At 38.8% G+C, this 21,011-nt stretch overlaps 1 protein-coding gene across 3 annotated transcripts in view; it reads right to left on the reverse strand.

Moving 5' to 3' along the window:
* Positions 1 to 20,465, reverse strand: part of LOC121511111 (protein FAM13B-like) — a 31,169-nt gene extending 10,704 nt beyond the window's left edge. The window contains exons 1-12 of one of the 3 annotated variants that reach the window (XM_041789667.1): positions 20,219 to 20,465; positions 19,600 to 19,795; positions 19,255 to 19,422; positions 18,594 to 18,774; positions 15,971 to 16,145; positions 15,263 to 15,384; positions 6,874 to 7,092; positions 6,563 to 6,686; positions 6,288 to 6,388; positions 5,443 to 5,491; positions 2,508 to 2,588; positions 1,002 to 1,206 (exon numbers count right to left, since the gene is read on the reverse strand). In XM_041789667.1, coding sequence (XP_041645601.1) covers positions 1,002 to 1,206; positions 2,508 to 2,588; positions 5,443 to 5,491; positions 6,288 to 6,388; positions 6,563 to 6,686; positions 6,874 to 7,092; positions 15,263 to 15,384; positions 15,971 to 16,145; positions 18,594 to 18,774; positions 19,255 to 19,422; positions 19,600 to 19,795; positions 20,219 to 20,248 — 1,651 coding nt within the window. In that variant the 5' untranslated portion in view covers positions 20,249 to 20,465. Of the gene's footprint in view, positions 1 to 1,001; positions 1,207 to 2,507; positions 2,589 to 5,442; positions 5,492 to 6,287; positions 6,389 to 6,562; positions 6,687 to 6,873; positions 7,093 to 15,262; positions 15,385 to 15,970; positions 16,146 to 18,593; positions 18,775 to 19,254; positions 19,465 to 19,599; positions 19,796 to 20,218 lie in introns of those variants that run through there. The other 2 variants (XM_041789666.1, XM_041789668.1) reach the window with 2 other exon arrangements.
* Between the last annotated feature and the right edge of the window lie 546 nt (positions 20,466 to 21,011).

The following is a 21,011-nucleotide window of genomic DNA, read 5'->3' on the forward strand; positions in this document are numbered from 1 at the left end:
TTCTGCAATAAAAACTCATTTGCTCCATCCCCATTCTAATGCCCAATTAAATTAAAAGGATAAATAAATGAGTGAGGCCCTCCTTTCTCCTCCCTCCCTAAGTATGCACCTCTTCCATAACGTGTTGCCATTCATTTCTTATGGGATTTTTTTTGCAGTTATTTGCAAATAACTTTGCGAAAAATTTGCAAATCTCTTAGAAAAGTCATAGCACACCGATTGGGAACAAACCATATGTTTTGATGTATAATTTGCAGGGGTTTTCTCAAAGCCCTACAAGGAGTAGCACGACGAAATTTTGTCCAGAAGATGAAAAGAAAAAAAAAAGGAAAAAAAAAAGAAAGAAATGCGTGTAACAACAATAGTGGCTCGTGGCTTCCCTTCACTTCACCACGGTGGAATGGGAGGAGAGTGGCTCATGTCGTTGCCCCAAGCCCTAATAAGCTCTCAATAATGAGTAATAAGTAGTTAGTTTGCTACTAATTGGCATGCTAAGAAGCAGCTCAGTGATGGTGAGAATTGTGCTCTAAACTAAAGTGTTACCAGAATATCACATTTTTTATATACAGTATGTACCAGTTTATCATAAGGCTGTACAATAGCGAAACAGCTCTGAGATATGACACAGTTCAAAGCTTGCTGTACAGAATTACTGACCACTATGAAAACCAAGACTAACAGCAGCTGCTGTTGTTTTTGATGTTGTTGAAAACTGTTGATGAATTAGATCGAATTTATAAATAAAAAGACTACAAGAATATCAATGAATTATGGCTATTCACAGCAGGGTTGCCATTTGCTGGATTTCAAATTGAATATGAGGAGCTTTAAGAATAGAATCTTTTAAATAAACAAAGTTAAAAGATGATAAAGAAGATTTATCATCAAAAGTTTGTAAACATGAATAATATAAGTTTACTTTATGGACTCTTGGAAGAATAGCCCAAGTGGGCTAAAAGAGATCCAAATAAACACACAAACAAACAAACAAACTGTCTTACCACATTGTGATGAATCGACCGTGTTCTGATCTTGAGGTGGAGGCAAAGGTGGCTGATGGAGAAGCGGCTCTCTGGTCAAAAAAAGGTTCTGCTCTTCAAGTGAAAGAGGCTGCTCAGGGGAAGGTCTCTTATCCACTTGGAGGTCTGCCGGCAGCGGCAGGGCTCCCAGGTCAGCCTCCAGAGCTTGTAGCTTGAGGGAGGGGCTCTGGAAACAGAAGCAGAACATGGCTTCAGGTAGGCAGGCTAAAGATGTAGATCGTAGTTTTAGGTAGAGAGTCTTCAACGCTTCATGTAGTGTTCTGGATCTTCAGATATCCTGTTGAACCATTTCGTATTCTGCTACAGAAAGTTCCAGGATGGGGATCAATAAGAAGCCAAAAACAGCTCAGGCTGCTTTTAAGAGTGACTAAAGAACAAGGATTAAACTTGTCAAAAAATAAGCGCAGATATTGATCTTCCAAGGCTCCCAGTCAGTGATAACAAATACAAGCAGCATATGCGAGGTACAAATATGGACTCTGCTCTCTGTAGCTCTCCTCCTCTCTGAGTGACTTTAAGCTCTGCAGCCCAAGAGGCATCCAGTGAGACAAAATCCCCCCCGGACTCCTAACAGTCAGTGAGTCAGTTTCCAAACATGCATCAGCATCCAGTGTGGGAACCCTGATGAGCAACATGATTTAATCCAATTATCAGCATCACTGTGATCCTCACATCACCTGGTAGGAGTGTTTAATGGTGTGTCAGTAAATCAGAGTACAGCTTGCCCCATCTCCTTAAATCCACATGGTTTCTCTTCTGACCGGCATTCTCCACACTTCCACTGCTGAACTGCCTCCGCATGAGTTATTCTGCATGCGTGGAAGGGGTAGGCAATGGGAATGCCGCTCATGTTGATGTGTATGGGTGCATGAGAGAAAGAAAGAGAGAGATTCTGACTGTATGTGACGAGGCGTTTCCACAGCAACGTTGTCAGACCAAACTAAGGAGCTAGTGCGATGAAGCTGAAAGGATCAGGGAGCCACAAAACTGTTTGCTATGATATGAGTGTTTCTGTGTATGTCCGAATGTAGAGTGATGAAACTGGATTTGTGATTGAACAGCATGAAAAGATTCTGGGCTCATCTGATTGTTTCAATATATTTTCTTTTTTGGCTGCTCTGACATTTTGTCCATTTTTAACAAAAGCAGCAGTAGACAAGGTCTCCTACTCTCCTCTCCTTTTGGCAGTTCATTCATAAAAAAAGCACAGCTTTGTGCGTCACACAGAGGAGGAGGAGAGGGATCGAAGGGAAGGGGGGGGGGGGGGGGGGAGTGGGGATGTTTTTACTGAGGGGACATAGAAAAAACCCACGGGCAAGCAAGCTCACACCTAGAACAACACACAAAGGTGTGCATTTTTTGATACTATCGCTGGAGGAATCAGTGGTCCTGTTGTCATAGATACCCTCATCCTGAAGAAAGTGTTCATTTGTGTGTCTAAAAAGGCTGCAGGGAAGGAGAACTTACGTCACGGCTGGTGTTCCTGCCTCTGCAATAATTGTGTCTGTCAGGAGATCCACTACATCCTCCTCCTCCTCCTCTTCTACCCTGAAGAAACAGACAGCACATTCACTTATGAGGTGTCAATCCTGAAACCCACTTACTGACACACACCAGTGTGAGAAAACATGGACCAACAAGTGACACTCAAGGATGTAGGTATGTAACAACGGCATTCACAGTGAACAGAGAAAGTGAATTTCTTTCTCTTTATCTTCTCAACAGACCTGGTTGGTTTTTACATCAGCAAATAAAGAGTTAACTCTTTACTAAAGGTAATTTTGAAAGAAAATAAGGATTTTTGGGTAGAGCAAAGACTGTGTCATGGACTAACCCAGAAAAAGCAACTTGTTATGAATTGTAAAGGAAATAAGGGAAAAGTAAAAAAGTAAATATTTCATAATACAAGGTGCAGATGACTTTAGACTAGTCCACTGAGCTTTCTGGGATGTTTTTTTTAAGTGAACTGAGACATAAGGGAGCAGTGGCAGATTTATTTCGCATCAATGTGGTTGCAGGGAGACATTTCAGTGGCTTAACCGAAGTGTGCTGAAAGGGCAATAAAGCATGCGATTAACCAGGAGTAACCAGAAAACTGAAGAGTCAGCTCTCAGAAATGTCCTTTCAGGTTATTTTATTACTGGTATTTTTGTTGTCACAATGTGTTTGTTGTGTCTGACACAGTAACAAAATAACCTGAAGAGCATTTTCTGAGTGCTGACTCTTTAGTTTTGTTGTAGGTCTTTTTTGGTTGTGCACCTTAAGAAGTTGGATTGTTCGAGTGTGCGCCTTCTTTTCCCCATTTTATTGACTGTGATTAAAACATGTCTAATTATGGACTTTAATCAACCACAGTTAAAGCATTAATACTGATAGCTCTACTAATAACAAGACCAAAATAAGTTAAAAATTTCAAGAAATTTAATAATAAACTATTCACCTGTGAGTAATCCTCTCTGAGGTAAGACTCGATGTAAGAAGCTAGAATGCTATGAGAATGTCTAAATATACTGTGTTAAGGTTTGCAAGCTTGTTGGTTTCTGATTTTTTTGTTTAATTAATCAATTTACAGCTCCAAGCTTGACCACAACTGAAAAAATAATGAGCAATAAAAATTTTGAGGAAAATCTGGTAATATTTCATGGTTAAACCAAACACTAGACCCGGAAGGCATTCAACATTAGCATCCAGCCTTTTGTAAATAACATAACTGTGAGCAGAAAAAGGTAGAGCAAATATAACTGATAAGAAGTGTTTTGCACTGAGGAGAGGCTTACATCCAGCCACTCTGCCATAAGCTAAGATCAGTGGAGGGCTGCAGTGATGGTTGTCCTTCTGGAACTTCGTCCCATCTCCACTCAGGATCTCTGGAGCTCAGTCAGAGTGACTGTCAGGTTCTTGGTCATCTCTCTAACCAAGGCCTTTCTCCCCAAATCGCTCAGTTTGGCCAGGCAACCAGCTCTTGAAAGAGTCCTGTTTGTGCCAGACTCCTTCCATTTGACATTTATGGAGGTCATTGTGCTCCTGGGAACCTTCAGTGCAGCAGAACATTTTTGTAGCCTTCCCTAGATCTGTGTCTTGCAACACCCTGTCTCTGAGCTCTGCAGCTAGTTCCTTTGAGCCCAAAGTTTTAGCTCTGATATGCATTGTCAGCTGTGAGGCCTTCTATAGAGAGGTGTATGCTTTTCCAAATCATGTCCAGTCAATTAATTTTTAAAATTTTTTACTTTTAATTTATTACAGGTGAATGCCAATCAAGATGTATAAGCTTCTCAGTAAAGACTGAGAAAATTGGGAGGCACCTGAGTTAAATTTCAAGTGTTCAGTGTTTTTGCAAAGGGTTTGAATACTTAAGTCAATAACATATCATTTTTAATACATTTGCAAAAATGTCTGTTTTGTTTTCACTTGTCATTATGGGATACTGTGTGTGAAATAATGAGAACAAAAATACATACTTTGGACTGTAGCATCAGGCTGCAACAGACCAAAATTGAATCAATTTTTCTCGTTTACTTATTAGGTTCTATACTGTTTTTCTTGCGTAACAAAGACTAGTCCTCAACAGATTAAGCTAAACTAATAAATAGATCCCCTCTTCCTTCCTGTCCTAAAAATTAAACCAATTTAAACTTTGTTGCTCATGTAAAATTGTAGGTCAACCCACTAATATGTGAGGCTCTCTCAGTGTTTGTCTTCATGCGCATTACATTTTGCAAGCGTGCAAGCCCGAGGCTACAACTTTCAGTTCCTGCTGTGACTTTGCAATCCATACTGACTGAAAATAACACAGCAGCCAGTGGAAAATACAGTGCTTAACAAATTTATTAGACCACCTGTCATATTTGTCTCACAGACCATCCAGCATCATGAAGTGCTTTAATGGGGACTCTTTCATTTTCAGTGAGCTCTCCACTTTTTACCATTTTGAACAGGAATGAGGAATTTCAAACTGAATTAAACCAAATTTGAGCCGACTCACTGGACTTCTCTGAGAAGTCTGAAATTAATCAAGCATAACATTCAACCACTAAAACTAATTTTTCTCTTCAGGAATGAAAGTAAATAACTATAACTTGGCATATTAATCAAGAAATATTAATGTGCTTTACTATTTTTTCAGTTTTTTTGTAAATCAGTAAATTTGAAAATTCATGGATAACAATAATAATTCTATTTTAGCATTAAAAATATCATTTGGGTGAAAGAGCTTCTACATATTGGTGTATTGACCATTGCAGAAATATAAAAAAAGGATTTTGGTAATTACCAATGCTGTTAATTTAGGGCAGCTGTGGCATAAACCTTACTTTGGTTAGGGTTAGTGTGGTCTAATAAATTTGTTAAGCACTGTATATATGTTTGGAAGTTGCAGCCATGTGACTTCCAAATGCTGATTTACCTTCAGTTCAGACACGGTGGTTTTATCTTCTGTCTTTTTCTTCCAGCAGCTGTAAAACAAAATTATGTCAGGAACATGCAAGTTCAAGAAGATCATTTAAAGTATTAGAAAAAAACAATATCTAACAACACTGTTTGTCCCTCTAGTCCTCAGTCCATGTGACTATGAAGCACGTGTGTTATGTTGTTTGTAGCTCTAAGGCCAGACGGTCATCTTGTACTGCTTTTAAGGTTATGGCTTCTTCATGTGTGACACTAATGAGGCATAACTGAGATGACCTGTCCTGTGGCTGTACGGATGCAGTACAAACAAAAAGTCAGCCTGCCACTACACTACTTTGGCCTAATGTGGCTGGTGAGCCCCTGTGGCAAGTCAGTGAGTGCTATTTGGACTGGAATCATAATAAAAAAAAAACAGGACTATGAGCAGCACTCTGCTCCGATAACCTACTTCTAAACTGACTGCAGGGCTGAGGGATGAGCTGAACTGAGAGGAACCGAGTAGGAGTAGGAGGGGAACAAAAATAACAGTAGCATTTAAATGAGTCACATGAAACTCCATTTGATACACATTAATTCTTCCAAAATGACTAACACGACCTCTTTTTGATTATTATTTCCTCTGACTTAAACTCATATGTGAATCTCAAGTGAGCGAGAATAACCATTACAATTCTAAACTGCTGATTCATGTGGGTTGAATTAAGTTTTTAATCTATCTGATTGTTCTCTGTCCTGTCTGTATGCAGTTGGAATAACCATTGCAAAGCAGAAACCAAGGAAAAAACACAAATGCTAAAAAGATGTCTTATTGCGTTGTATTCATGCAGATATTTTTCCTCTCACCTCTCTGTGTGCTCACTCTGGGTTTGGTTTTTGCTCAGCAAATCATCTGATAGTATGCAACAGTCTAAGGAAGATGATGTCTGTCCTGCATCTGTACAAGCCTGGAAAAAAATTCAATCATGTCATGTTTTCCAACACAAGATATCTACTTCTACAAACGAAAACATTATCATGCATTACATTTATTTTGCAGCACATGCATCTCAGAGTTCTAAAAGCTGGTTATGCAGTCAAGTTAATAAACAAACAACTGAAGTAAAACAAAAAGTGCATACTGTTGAACAGTCATCACTGATGGGTGACAACTGTGTCTCTCTGTTCACTGTTTTCTCTCCTTCTGCCTTCTCTACCTCCTTTGTTAAGGACAGAACCAGTGGCATCTTGCACTGTGAGACAGTTCTGTTGATAAAAACATATAGTACAGGAACATTTTTTGTACTTTAAGTTTTGAGAAAGATAGAGAGGAAAAGGTCAAAGACCCACATTTGTCCTGTCAAGATAAATGCCACTGTTTCATCTTATTAAATCACTGATGGACGAAGATTAGCATGTGAAAAAAACTCAGATAAATGGAATAAATGCTCACTCATGTGTGGTACAGTCCATCTGCTCTCCTTGGATGCTCTGTGATGGTCTGCTCCTTTGCATGTGTTGCCCTGGCCCTGGGTCAGCGGGGCAGGAGAGCACACAGCCTGCAGCTGTACTTTCTCCTCTCTCCTCCACAGCCTCCTGATCTGGAATCAGCTTCTGAATGTCAGTGCTGACGTCAGAGCTGGCTTCACGAGCCTGCACCAGTGTGTCAGGACTAAAAGGAGACAGAGAGTGAGATGGAGAGAGGTCTGCACAAAGGAGAAGATAGGGAGGAAAAAAAATACTACTCTTTCATAAAGTATCCTTTTTAAAGTGTAAATAAGCAGTTGTTGGCTTTAAACAACCCAGGAGGTTTATTGATCATTAATGGACTTTAACATGGGCTGTGATTCTGCAGCTTATAATATTTTTTTTTTTTGGGGGGGGGGGGGTAGAATTAATTCAGTTTTGGTTTCTTTTTTACATTTAAAGCTCCAGTGAGGAGTTTTTAAACTGGTTAGGAAAATGGACAGAAATGAATACTGATCTCAGAACATGACCCATAAAAACAAATGAGACCATTTAGAACAAGATTTATTATTTGTGTGTGCTGTATTTTTAATGCATTAACCGCTGAAACCTGGTCATAGGAGTTGAATTACCTCACATTTAGCTTTTTCATAGAAAATGTTTCTGATAAGGAAAAATGTGACTATGAAAGACAACAGAAGTAAATTTTTAACTTGTTTTAACAGACCACATCACATCACACCTATCCTCACTTCCCTCCACTGGCTTCCTATCACTTTTAGAATTGATTTTAAGATTTTACTCATCACTTTTAAGGCTCTTATAGGTTTAACCCCAGGTTATATCATTGAGATGCTGACCCCTTATGAGCCTTCACACAGCCTTAGATCCTCTGGCCGGGGGTTCCTGGTCATTCCAAAATCAAGACTCAAATCTAAAGAGACAGGGCTTTTGCTGTCAGGGCCTCTCAACTTTGGAACCACCTGCCCAAGGAGATAAGGCTTGCAGATTCAGTAGCATCTTTTAAGTCACTCCTTAAAACTCACTTTTACAGAACTGCTTTTATGTGACGCTTCCTTTAACTTATTTCTATAACAACTGTTTTATTCGTTTTGCGGCTCTTACTCCTTTAACCCTTGACTTTTCCTTCCATTACCATCTTAATATCCTCTGTGTTAAATTTATTACCTGTTCTTTCTCTTTTTATCTGCTATTAATCTTATTTTTGTTTTATTGCTAATGATGTGATGTCACCTTCTTAAATGTGTGTTAATGGTTTTACTTTCATATAATATCATACTGTCTTTCCCTAGATATTTTCGTCTTTTACTATTTTCTAATATCAAACAGCACAAGAGTTCAATACGCAAAGATGCTTTCAAGATGCGTTTATGTAGATCTTTAGTTATATGATTCATGTGTAACATGCTGTATGTTTTGATAGTTTTCATTGGTATGTTTCTCCATTTATGAGTGGATTTTGTTTGCTTTTATTGTTTTTTAAATTTATTAATTCATCTGTGGAGGCAGCGAATGTAGGGTATACTTTAAGTCCCAGACAAAATTCCTACTGTACTGTATTGTACTGTATCATATTGTATTGTATGTTGTACAATTAACAGTACCACCCTTTTCCATGTAGAAATGCTGATAAGGAGTGTAAATTGCTCTGAAATGTGTAAATGGCAAAATGATAAGGTGACCAAACACCATGAAGATAAAGAGTAAGAGAGAAAGAAAAAGAAAAAGAGGGAGTGTGCCAAGGCTAGGAAGATATAAATAATACTAATATAGAGAAAAAGAAAAAAAAATCATCAGGTTATCTTAAGCCCACATTTTGGAAAAGGCTCAGGACAAAACTGCTATCTCCATGATATGTTAGCATGACAACAGTAGCTATAAAACCAAAAAAGTATCAGTATGCGAACACAAGGTCACCATAAGTCAAGTCTCAAATGTCCAACAATCATCCCTCATAAAACTTCACACCAGCTAATTTCACAAACAATCATTCAGCAGGTTATAAATCAGTGACTCTTCGTCCAACTCAACACTGACATATCACATGAAGCCGCTCCATGAGCTGCTCCTGGCAAAAACAAACACAACTAATTTGTTGCTACATTATCTAAAAAAAAGATCAGTATTCATGTCAATGCTTAAATCATGAGTGGATGAGGTTGTACAATCAGGAAACTAATGATAGCTGCTAGGTTAATTGCATAAGAGACTACAAATACATCACAAACGTAAAAAATCTTTCTGCTTCAAGTTTCCTGCCATCAAACATCTTTAATCTCAACAGTATTTGCTTAAAGGCAACAAACTAAATATTAAGTAGAAAGCTTGGGGATGACAAACTGAGAAGTTCATTGCAAAAGCCAGCGCCTGCTTCTCAACACAGATACCTATGTATGAAACCACAGCATGCAAGGAAGATTTAAGAATAACTGCATGCATCGCTCTTTTTCTGGATCTCAAATTGTCACATATGATCTCACTCACTTGCTGAGGACTGTGGAGCCATGGCTGTTGCCACTGATGCTGAAGCAGATGAGACAGGAAAACATCCTTTGTCAAAATGTCTTTAAAGTCAACAGAAGCCTAGCATAACACATGATAGAGACCTGCTTGCTGCTTTGGAGAAAGCCAAAGACAGAAGGAAAAGAGGGCGCAGATGTGGAGTTCTTGATGGTCAGCAACACAAGTGACTCCCAGAGGCAGAGCGATGACCCACCCCCTTCAATTACTGATACACACACACAATCACACACACACTTGCACAAACGCAGATTTAGACTCACTGACAGTAGCACTTGGTCATTTATGGCTCAACAATGCAAGCTCTAGTTCTGGAATAAAGGGGGAAGTAGGTCATAGAGGCTGAGACAGGAAAGTAGACTCAAAATGACTAAGGAGGATGCACACAGATGCACACAATTACAGGCAGAATAATTACTGAGAAATTAAATGCTTATTCTAAACATGTCTACATGTCTATCTAGAAAAGATGAATCATGTGTACTGGAACACGTTTACACAAAATATGTCTTGACCTACATACTTCACCTAAAACATTACCTATTACATAAACACATGAATTGATAGCTATGAAAGGTATATTTTTGGCAAATATTACTAAATTAAACAACCCTCTTAAACCCTCTGTCGTTTATCTTTGAGTATATAAACTTAGCGCAAAAAGTAAGGACATTTGTGTTTGGTAGATTATTATGTTGTTGTAACAATGCTTCTTGGCAATAAATCTTATACCATTGGAAAGCCTGTTTATTGCCTTTTTAAATGGTGCCACATTTGTAAGAAACATGAATTTGTGGGATGAGCAGCAGAGCTGAGTATGTGGGTTGCGCGTGTGAAAAATGTGCCAAATCTTCTCTGCCAATGCCAAACAGCTTATTCTGCCACTGACTCTTGTTTGGTGTTTGGTGGATTGAATGATTGTCATCTGAAGAAACAAGACATATTGGCAATTTAACAGTTTCATGGTTTATCAAACAGGAGCCTCAGCAGCGTGTGGAAGCACCATACACAGCCACAGCAGCCTGGCACCTCCTCCCCATGCTGGTCACCAGCCTGGTCACACACTGCTGTGGGATGGCATCCCATTCTTCAACCAGCATTTGTCGCAAGTCAGCCAACGTGGTTGTGTTGGTCACTCTGGCACGAACAGCACGCCCAAGCTGATCCCACAAGTGTTCAATGGGATTAAGGTCAGGACTGCTGGGAGGCCATTCCATCCTCTCCACTCCCAAATTCTAGAGGTAGTCTCTGATAAACCCTGCTCTGTGGGGGCGAGCGTTGTCATCTTGGAGGATAGAGTTCGGTCCCAGACTGTGGAGATATGGGTTTGCCACTGGTTGCAGAATCTCATCTCAATATCTGAGATGAGGTATATTGAGATGAGAAGCATTAATGGCAGAATAAGCTGTTTGGCATTGGCAGAGAAGATTTGGCATATTTTTCATGGGCGCAACCCACATACTCAGCTCTGCTGCTCATCCCACAAATTCATGTTTCTTACAAATGTGGCACCATTTAAAAGGCTAATACATAGGCATTCCAATGGTATAAGATTTATTACCAAGAAGCATTGTTACAACAAAGAAATAATCTACCAAACACAAATGTCCCTACTTTTGTGCTAGGTTAATATATTGCCTCCAGGTCTGGTTATATCTCAGCATCGTGAGGACAATCTGGTGGATAAAACAACATTCATCTGACAGGCTGACAAGCTAGATTTATGGTTAGCAAAACCCTGGATAACACCAACCACACACATAAACTGCACATGTCATGCCACCTGTTGGGTGTGAACAACTTCATCATCTAATGACTTTTCTCCAAACTGGCACGTGTGGGTAGTTCAATTACAGTCTGAGTGGTCAGAGATCAAGTCCCCATGCTGCTGCCTATGAATATCTCTCAGACCCTCCTATGTCATTTTGCCGTGCTTGTTTCACTTGTTTATTTTCAAATAGCATCTTTATTAACTTTAATTCCACTAAGGACAAACTGTTAATCACAAAGTAAACAAACAACAGCTCATGCATGCTTGCCAAGAATAACACCATGGAAGTTGGTATTTCTAATAGGTTCAACAGAGACTCCCATCAACTCACAGACATGAATTAAGATGCCAGACATGCTTTAACTAGATGCAAACACATGGGTAACAGCTCCAAAAATAATCAGCAAGTGCACGTGAACGCTATGTCGCATGCTGACTAGGGGTGGATCAAAATAGAAAACATATTGATGTAATTTAATGTCTGCAGTGCCACTTCATAGAAACCCACATTCACACTTTAAAAATAGAAACAGCTCTGTAGCCTGCAGGCTCAGAGAGGGAAAAGTTCCCCACAAGCAGAGGGCTGTCAGTATGCAGATTCTATCCAGGGGACTAATTTTACATTGTTCCACTTTTCTGCTCTTTCAAGCAGCAAAAAAACAGTCCTATTTCTATTTGTTTATAGACTGAAATGCCTTTCAGCTGTAAAAGCAACATTTTCCCCACAGTGCAAGGGTTTCTGAAGGGAGGTGATTTTTGGTTGAAAATAAAGCAACTTTCCACATGCCTCTTCTGCACATGATGCTGTTTATAAGATCATTAGTTTAACAATTACCATGATAGCTCACACAGCACATATAGGTAGCATAAACAATCATTCAGTGGTAGGGCTTTTATGTTCTAAAGCAGTGGTTTTTAAATGGTGGGTAAGGACCCAAAAGTGGGTCGCAGAGCTGTTTTTGGTGTGTCACAAATGTGTGTAGGATAAAAAAAAAAAAAGGGGAAAAAAGTTCATGAAGTACTGAAGTCCTCAGTGGACATGCATTTTTTACATTGTATTTTACTATGCGTACGGTGTACAGTTATATATTTTCTTAATATTTAACTTTTTCATCTTCTAATCTTGCAACAAAAAAACTGCCTTTCCCACTCTAGAGAGGTAATTTCTCAAGATATTTAGAAATTGGCAAAAATTTAAAGGTAATCGTGGCGAAATGGGATGTAAAATATTGTACCGGCTCTTTTTTTCATGTATTTTGCTCCATTTAAGATCCAAACTTCAACATTATTTGTTAAACAAACATGCATTTTTGAACATTTTCGGAAATTTGGGTTGTGATCTGTCATTGAATTAAAGGGTGGGTTCTGAGGCTAGACCAGTTCAGAACCAATGTTCTAAAGGAAGTCCACAACCTATTCATAATCCTACAATAGTGAGACATCAAAGAAAAAAGGAAATAGGGAAATCAGGGTCCGACATTAATGGTTGCCCGAATGCCCGGGGCAACTTTAAAAAGCTGACAAGCAAAGCTTGTAAGGACTTGCCTGATCGGGCAAGCACGACTCTAAGCTTTTCTATTCATTAATTTTATTATTTTCCTCTCTCATTTCTGTTACTACAGAGCCCCCGAGTAGCCAGATGCAGTGTGTCACTGCTTCCATTGGCTGAGCGTGTCTGCTGACGTGCAGCAAGCTGCACAAACTTTAACTAAAAACCTTTATGAAGGTAAACACTGTCATCAGTAAAGATTCATGGTAGGTCACATCAATAAATCTGTTACCCACATAAAAAAGACAGGATTTAACTTCCAAATTTAAATGTTCATTATTTTAAATCCGTATTTTATTACCGTCGGGTGCACTCGATGGAGGAGTGTGTGTAAGAGAAGAGAGCAGAGGAAGTCCGCTGGTGGTGCGTCTCTTCAGTTTGCTCATTCATTGAGGTGTGCTGCCTTGTTTAATCTGAAGCTTCCCATTTCCTTGTTTTAACTTTTTTTCCAGCCACATCCTGCTGATGCTCTCTCACACCCATATCTTTTGCTGATGCACGTCATCAATGACCATAACTAAGACGGATCACACATGGAGATGACGTCATATCTAGTGACATTTGTCCAAACGTGGGTGTTTTCTTTAATCTTGAATGCACTAATGATCATAAATATTGTCAAAGGAGCAGAAATATAAAGCCAAAGCTCCAAAATGAGGCAGGGTGAAACGATGTGTCTGAAGAGCTGCAGGTGTAAGGCAGGGCTGGTTTTAGTCATGTGGAGGCCCAGGGCAAAGACCGATATGAGGCCCCTCCCCCTTTAACTAAAGAATTAATAATGAGTGGAAAAAATTAGAAAGTATCTCTTTTATGTTAATAAAGCCACAGAACTCCAGTAAATGCCCCAATGTGAGATATAAATACCCAAATAGCCAACCATAATTCATCATTTTCTTTGAAAAGCATCTCAGAGTTCAAACTCAGCCCATTCTCATATCTAACAAAACTTTCATAATGCTGGTGTTGGGCCAAAGACTGGTATCTCCAAAATGACCACTTTTCAGTGAATGAAAGATTTATAATTTATAAAAATGATATAAACAAAATTTATAAAAGCAAATTAAATCATGAAAAATTGAGATCCAAGGTTTTAGCCTGATGTCAGTGATAAATAAAATAAATATATGCTCATTATCAGTGACAAATTGGTTCTTCTGACTCTATACAGACATTTGTATACCATTTAACCTCATAATTATCCACCAATCCACTGTTTCATTTTATTTAAACTACAGATTAACTGATCTATTATCAACTTACATTCCAGGTTTGTATTGTGGCTCTCGCTAAAGTATTTTTTAGACAATGTGGTTCTTTGGGAGAATAAGGCTGAGTACCACTGGTGTAACTGTTACAGTTACAGGATGGAATTATGAATAGAACTTTAAAGGGGCAATATGTAGTTTTGGGGAAGACATTTTTAATCAAACAAGAAAAATCTTAATTGGTTGATTTTCAAGTGTCAGCAAAATTTCTTCAGTTTCATGATGAATAAACCAAATAAAAACAGAAGAAAAGCACCATTTTATACTTGATGCATATGTAGTAGACCCCACCACTTCTCTAGTCAGTGTTTTGCTATCTCATTTTCCTCTTAGAATAGTTGGTTTCATCAGTTATGAACAAAAAAATTCTGAGTTTGTATTATTACCTTATTAGTATTGTAAATATGAAATTCCTGAGTTTGAATTTCTTCGGAAAACAACCTGGTGCAGCTTTCACATTGCACTGATTTGTACAAAGTTAAATACAATTTTCAGTGGGCTAACACAGCTAATAAATACAGTTTTCTTAAGAAAGAAGTGTTGTGTATTGCTTTAAACAGTTGACAGGCACTAGATTTTAGTTGTAAGAATGTTGTGAGCAAAATGTATGCACTTGACAGCCAGAAAAAGTACCTCCTAGACAGGACAAGTAGGAATTTAGATGGGGCAAGTAGATTTAGGAAGCACTTGCCCTGAAGGGCAAGTAGGAAAAAACCTTAACATCAGACCCTGGAAATGTAAAAGCTTGCCTGAGATCACAATAACACTCACAATGATTAGATCAGATTAGATTTACTTTGATTTGATTGTTCCTTTCCAATAGAGCTGATGAAAAGTTTCACGCAAAAAAAGCTTACAGAGCAGAAGTGGGACTGTCTGGTTAGTATAAAACTATGTGACACAGTTTGACATCTTTGTGACTTCCATGAACAAAAGACTTCCAGAGATGGCCTTAATTTCCTGTGAATGACGTCTCAGCTTACTATCATACAGCAGTTAACCTGACAACTGTCTAAATGATGCAGAGTAGAGAGTGAAGCGCTACAGGGAACAGGGTCATGGCCTAATTATTCCCCCAGGATAACATGCACTGTTTAAAGGGAGAGGTTTGTGTGTGTAATTACACAACATGACTGCTTGCTGATTGTTTATCTGTGATTACAACAAGGAGAAACACTTTCAAACAGCTGCACTGTTAATAGAATTTTATTCAACCAATTACGATTATCAATCTGCTGCAGTTGAGTACCTGTTCAGTTGAGATTGAAGTCCAAGTGTTTGGTTAAAAGCATTGGTCACCGAGACTGAGGTGGTTGCCTCTTCCAGCTCCTTCACACTGCTTGACTCTGATTGGCAGCTGCTGGGTCGCACCTATCAAGAACAGTGAAAGTGAAATTCACATTACTGTGGACACAAAATAATATCTGCAGTTCGATTGTGATTTTTTTATGAGGCAATTCAAAACAGTTTCATGTTCAAATCAATCAAGATAAAGCAAGTGAGTAAGTAGTTGTGAATGGTATGGATTCATCAATGGTGATTTTAACACCATGATCAGCAATATATTACTATAAACAATGGTAACCCCAAATAATGTGGCTTATGAGTGAAAAAATCTCCAGTTGAGAAAGTTGAAGTTAATGGGGATTAAAGGTCATTAAGTTTAGGTCTCAACTGACCCGTTATAAGTCGATGAGCTTACTAGCTGTGGCTAGCAGTATCAACAGTGTGTGCTACATGTTTAATAGAGCTGACTGAAACTCCACAAAATAGAGTTCATCAAGACTTAGCATCCTTTTTCATGCAAAACCCACTGTTGAAGCAGTATCAGTCTTGGTGAAGACAGGCTGCTACTGCATATGAAAAACTGGCAGGCAATATTCCAAGTATTTACACAAATATAATATACATATATGTTGACATTTCAGGGATGGGATTGAGAGAAATTAGTGATCACCTCAAAATGTGCGAGAGCAGACAGAGTTGGAGGAGGAGGTGAGGGGGATGCGACTGAGAAGGCTACTGTGTCTTTGCCTGGGACGGGAAGGAGAACCTCCTGATGTCTCAGAAGATGAAGCAACAGAGAGTTACACACACTCTGATCCTCCAGCATCCTGGGTCCCATAGGAACACTGCATAGAGAAGAGACAGGATAACAGTAACACGAGTCACATGCTCTGTGTTTTCAAAAGGAGTTGAAAGAGACAATGGAAGAGGGTGCCATCTAGTGGACCATCATTCACAGTGGGGAACAGAGTTGAAGCTGACAGATTACTTCAGGTGTTTTGATTACAACACCCTTGAAAAACATTTATTCATGGAAAAAAATCTCACCAGCATTTAAAATTCATTTTTAACTCTGTTGTTTTGCAGATATACGTTTACTACATTTACAATGAAGATGTTAACACCACCTCAGACCAAAACAGTCCTCACATGTTTACCTTGGTGCAACTATTTTTTTTAAATGCCATACTGTTTTTAACATCATCCATTCTAGTTATCTTTAGATCTAATCTGACTTATACACTCAAGGTAAAGCTGAAAACAACATACATCCAAAGAAGAGAATGTAAAAACTTTGAGTATAAATAGATGCATGTTTACATGGACGGCAGGTCAAATGGAATGACAGGAGAAGTGGAGACGAGCAGGCTGTCCATCTTGTTACATAACAGACACATACAAGGGCAACAGGCTGTTTAGATGAGGCTCAGATAACAAATATGGATGAGCAGTGAGCTGCCAAAGAAGCTGTCCAACATGCTGCATGACATGACCATGTGCTTCAATGTTTGCCAAGACTAAAAGTCATTCATCCTTAAATAGACAGCAATATATATGAATCTTGGTTTCTTTGTAGTAAGAGTTGATTTATTAAGTCCTTATGAGGGAATATTTGTTCATAAGATGATATAAATATTAGAAAGAGATACAGGTTTAAATCAGGCCTGGATCTTTGTCTCTTCAGATGTTAATACCTTAAAAATAATGCATTGGGCGTGCAGATGGCTTAGTGGTTTCAGGCGCCACCCATGTCAGGGGTGGCCCAGGTTTGAATTCGGCCTGTGGCCCTTTGTTGCATGTTTCTTCCCGCTCTCTTCCCCGTTTCTGACTCAATCCACTCTCCTCCTCTATCCAATAAAGGCACAAAATGCCCAAAAATAAACTTAAAAATAATGTATTAAGTCTGCATTTATGATTTATTTACCTTAATGTGACAATGTAACGATCCAATATATGCATAATTAAGAGCTAAATGAAAGTGCAAAATATGAAGGCACAGTATTGTATGCAACTTTCTTGACAAAGCAAGCAAGAAACTCACAAGGCCTTCATTAACAATCTTAACAAATATGTTATCTTAACAAATATACAATAAGACAAACCTTAGGAAGCTACAAGCAAAGAGTGTTGTTCATTCGCTTTTTAAAGTCACAGTAAAAGTCATTTTCAGTATGCAGCAGATTATTACCTTCCTTTGCTATCTTTTCTCCTGCAACCTACGATAAAAGCGATAAAAAAAATCTTTGAAAAACACAACAAAACTCTGCTCTTAAAATGCACTTTTAGTCTTAAGTAGATCATTTTGTGTTACATAGTAAGTTTGTGTAGCTGGACTTTTTCTTTCTTTGCTGAATGTATCTGTCACTATTGAATCTTTTTCATTCAAACACATGCATCATTCTTATTTTCTCTATTGTTCTTTCAATATGAGCTCACTGGAACTCAAACAGAATTCAACCCCTTGCAAAATTTTACCCCGACCTAACTCCATTTCCACATACTGACTCTACATTCCCTAGCGTTTTATAAGAAACATTTCAATATTTGTATGCATGAGTAAAAGCACATTTCATTAACATATCATCATTAAGGGATGAGACTGCAATAAGACTGCTGACTGAATTTAATGGGTCCTTTAAAACCTCAGAGGGGCTGACACAACACAAGTGTAGTTGTAATTGTGTCTCCTTAGGGAAACAGTTTGTTTATAGTAATGGAAGAGTTCAGTAAACAGGAAGGGAGAAGCAATCGAAAAAATTCTGATGACCTCTGTCATATACTGCAACTATTATCTGTCCACATTCCACACCCATGTCTTTGGTGACAAACGTAACACCACCCTTCCGTAATGATACAGCATGGGAGAAATGGGATATGGGGGTATCTAAATGGCTGATAAACTGATGTTACAATTTCTATGCTGCTCTCATAAATGTTCCTATGAATAAATCCGTCATGGCAAAAGCATAAAAACTTCATTCACGTTATTTTGAAGTTAGTGTGTTCCCTGATTTCAATCAATCAGTTTATATTTGAATAGTGCAAATTCATAACATGTATTAACAAATGTTATCGCATGACATTTTTGACCGATTTGCTTGAATGATGTTGACTAAATCTTTACAAAAATTTCATCTGTCCCTAAAACTAGCAGCGAACATCAACATTTTTGATGTATATACAGCAAAACAGTCACACTCTCTTGGCCTAGACATACAGTCATTTAAGTTTATACTATGAAAGAACCTCTTCAACTGGTCTAGCAATTAAAATGAAGCATTTAAATGACTTACTGAAACAAACAAGGCCCAAAGATGGTTGCCAGATTTTCCACAGGCATGTGGTTTGATTTGCTGTGAGCGGCCACCCTGGACAGAAAGTGGATAAGGTAAGATAAAACAATAAAGTTGTCATCTGGGAGGTGGTTAAGATTTTCCCTCAGAGGCTGGTTCATATCTTCCTTATCTGAACAACCTAAAAAGAAAGAAAAACACCAAACATTACTTGAAAAAATTAGTTTCAATCACTAGTTTTGATTTAAGTTTGCAACTGAACAAAATGCACTGCTGTCCTGAATTGGCACTTTTAGCAATTAACCTCACAGTCCTCGGGTTCATAGATTAGAAATGCTTGAGGACATGCACACTCTACGTGTCACTGAAATGCAAGGCTGACTCTTGCTGAGGTGCACTTCAGTCTGGCAGACACCTGCCAACATCAGGCCTTCAGTGACACTTTCATAAGTCTGTCAATCTCCTGTCTCAGCACTTGAAAGTTTTTACTTTAGCTTCTAAATAGGGCACATAGTTATCCTGATATACTGAGTAGGGTAAAGAGGTGCCTTGAAAAGCTTAAATCTCAAGAAATCTCTTTGATAACAGCATTCATTTAATTCTGCCAACAATTATAATGAATTTGATTTTTAAGCTTTTTCCTCAAATAATTTCCTAGTACCTGTGAGTGTCTGAATCAGCTCTTTGCGCTGTGGTTCTGGTACTATGGGGGTTGGTAACTCCCTAAAGAAGAGTTTGAGGAGGGAAGCCACAGTGGGGACATCCTTCTCCTGCTCAAGGTCCACCCTCTCTCCCTGGTCCCACCGGTGCCTCATCTGCCTTGTCCGCACTGCAGAGCCACACAGACGAAACAGACCTCTGTGATGCATGCCTGTTATAGAGACACAAGGTAATTAAGTCAGTGCAAATGCAAATGAAGTATATCAAAACTAACATCAAGAAAGACAGCAAATGAATAAGGGAGGTAGAGGAGACCAAAATAATAGGAAAGATATGCCTAACTCACCATGCTTATCAAGGAACTCCACCATGTCTCTTAACACAAGAGGTATTCCACAGACCATCTGCCCATCCTCTTTCAGCGTTTCCAAGGCAACTCCAAAAACACACCTGGCAGAGGATTCAGGTTCTGTAACCAGGGTAGGAGCAGCTGGGCTGACCTTAGCGCTGGGCCTCAGGATTCGCACTGAAGATGGGTCACTCTGCATGGTCAGAGGTCATGTAGAGGAGTGGGTCAGTCACCTCAATTACTCCTCTACTGTGGCTGCGTGTGTCAGCATAGTTTAATGTTCATGCTAAAATGGTCTAGTCCATATTTTTTTAAGTATACTTAGACCTGATGATGAATATTCTTTTGAAGAAGCACTAAACTGTAGACTTATTCAGGTATATGAAACTTAACGTCCAGGACCTAATGTACAGTTTAAAGCGACAGCATGCGTTACAAAGTGTCTCTGTAAGGACTTGTTGCTGAAACTGTGATAGAGCCCCCCTTCAACAGATATTCTACCCTAGCAACACAAAGTAGCTAGAAACAGAGTTGGTAAGACTGAAACGCTATGGATGGTAAAAGCTAGCAGCCTAGCTTCTTTCAGTCTAGGAGTGCTACTCACAGTTTCACTTACACAGAGTGATATTGAGGCGCTTGCTCCCATGTTTCAGTGTAGCGGACCGAGGCAGCTCTCCATTTTAACGTTTAGACGTGTATTTCGTTCTTCCTTAGGGCGCTTCGCTCTCAGAAACTATCTTTGAGCCCTGCACAAGAAAAGAAGAAAACAGCCATCGTCTCCGCATTTCAGCGTAGGCGTAAGAAGGGAGAAAAAACTTAGCTCTTAAAAATGGAGGAAGGTTAGCTTCGTCCCACCGTTATGTTAGCTCCCAGGAAATTTGTTTATGTTGCTAGTCACGTGACAAACATGTAACCATAGTGATGTGAATGGGAGGCAGAAAAGATCGAGCGTAGGGACGTTGAAGAAATGTAGGTAATTTTATCCATACGGTGTGGAAACGGTTCACAGGTACAACGACGTTCATAACGGTGGATAAAGGGGAGAGCTGGGGGGTAATATTACCACAATAATAACCACTCTTATCAAAGTTTAAAAAAAAGAAAAAGAAAAACAAACAAACAAAAAAAAAAAAACAATGAAAATAGAGTAAAAGAAACTGAGAATACTTCAATGGAAAATAATGACATAACTGTAAAAAGAGGGCAATAAATGGCAAAATGGGTTAAGATTTGAAGTTGAAAACAGGTAAAAGGCGGCCATAAAGTAGGAAAAAGGTGAATAGCGGCAAAAATAGGTTAATAGTTGCAAAAAATAGGTAAAAAGTATCAAAAATTGGTTAAGGACAGTATATTGAATAAAAGGGACAAAAAGAAGTGGTGAAAAAAGAGGCAAAACATTCGCATTTATG

This window comes from Cheilinus undulatus, linkage group 6 (genome assembly GCF_018320785.1).
Source record: "Cheilinus undulatus linkage group 6, ASM1832078v1, whole genome shotgun sequence".
In the NCBI taxonomy this organism is placed as follows: Eukaryota; Metazoa; Chordata; class Actinopteri; order Labriformes; family Labridae; genus Cheilinus; species Cheilinus undulatus.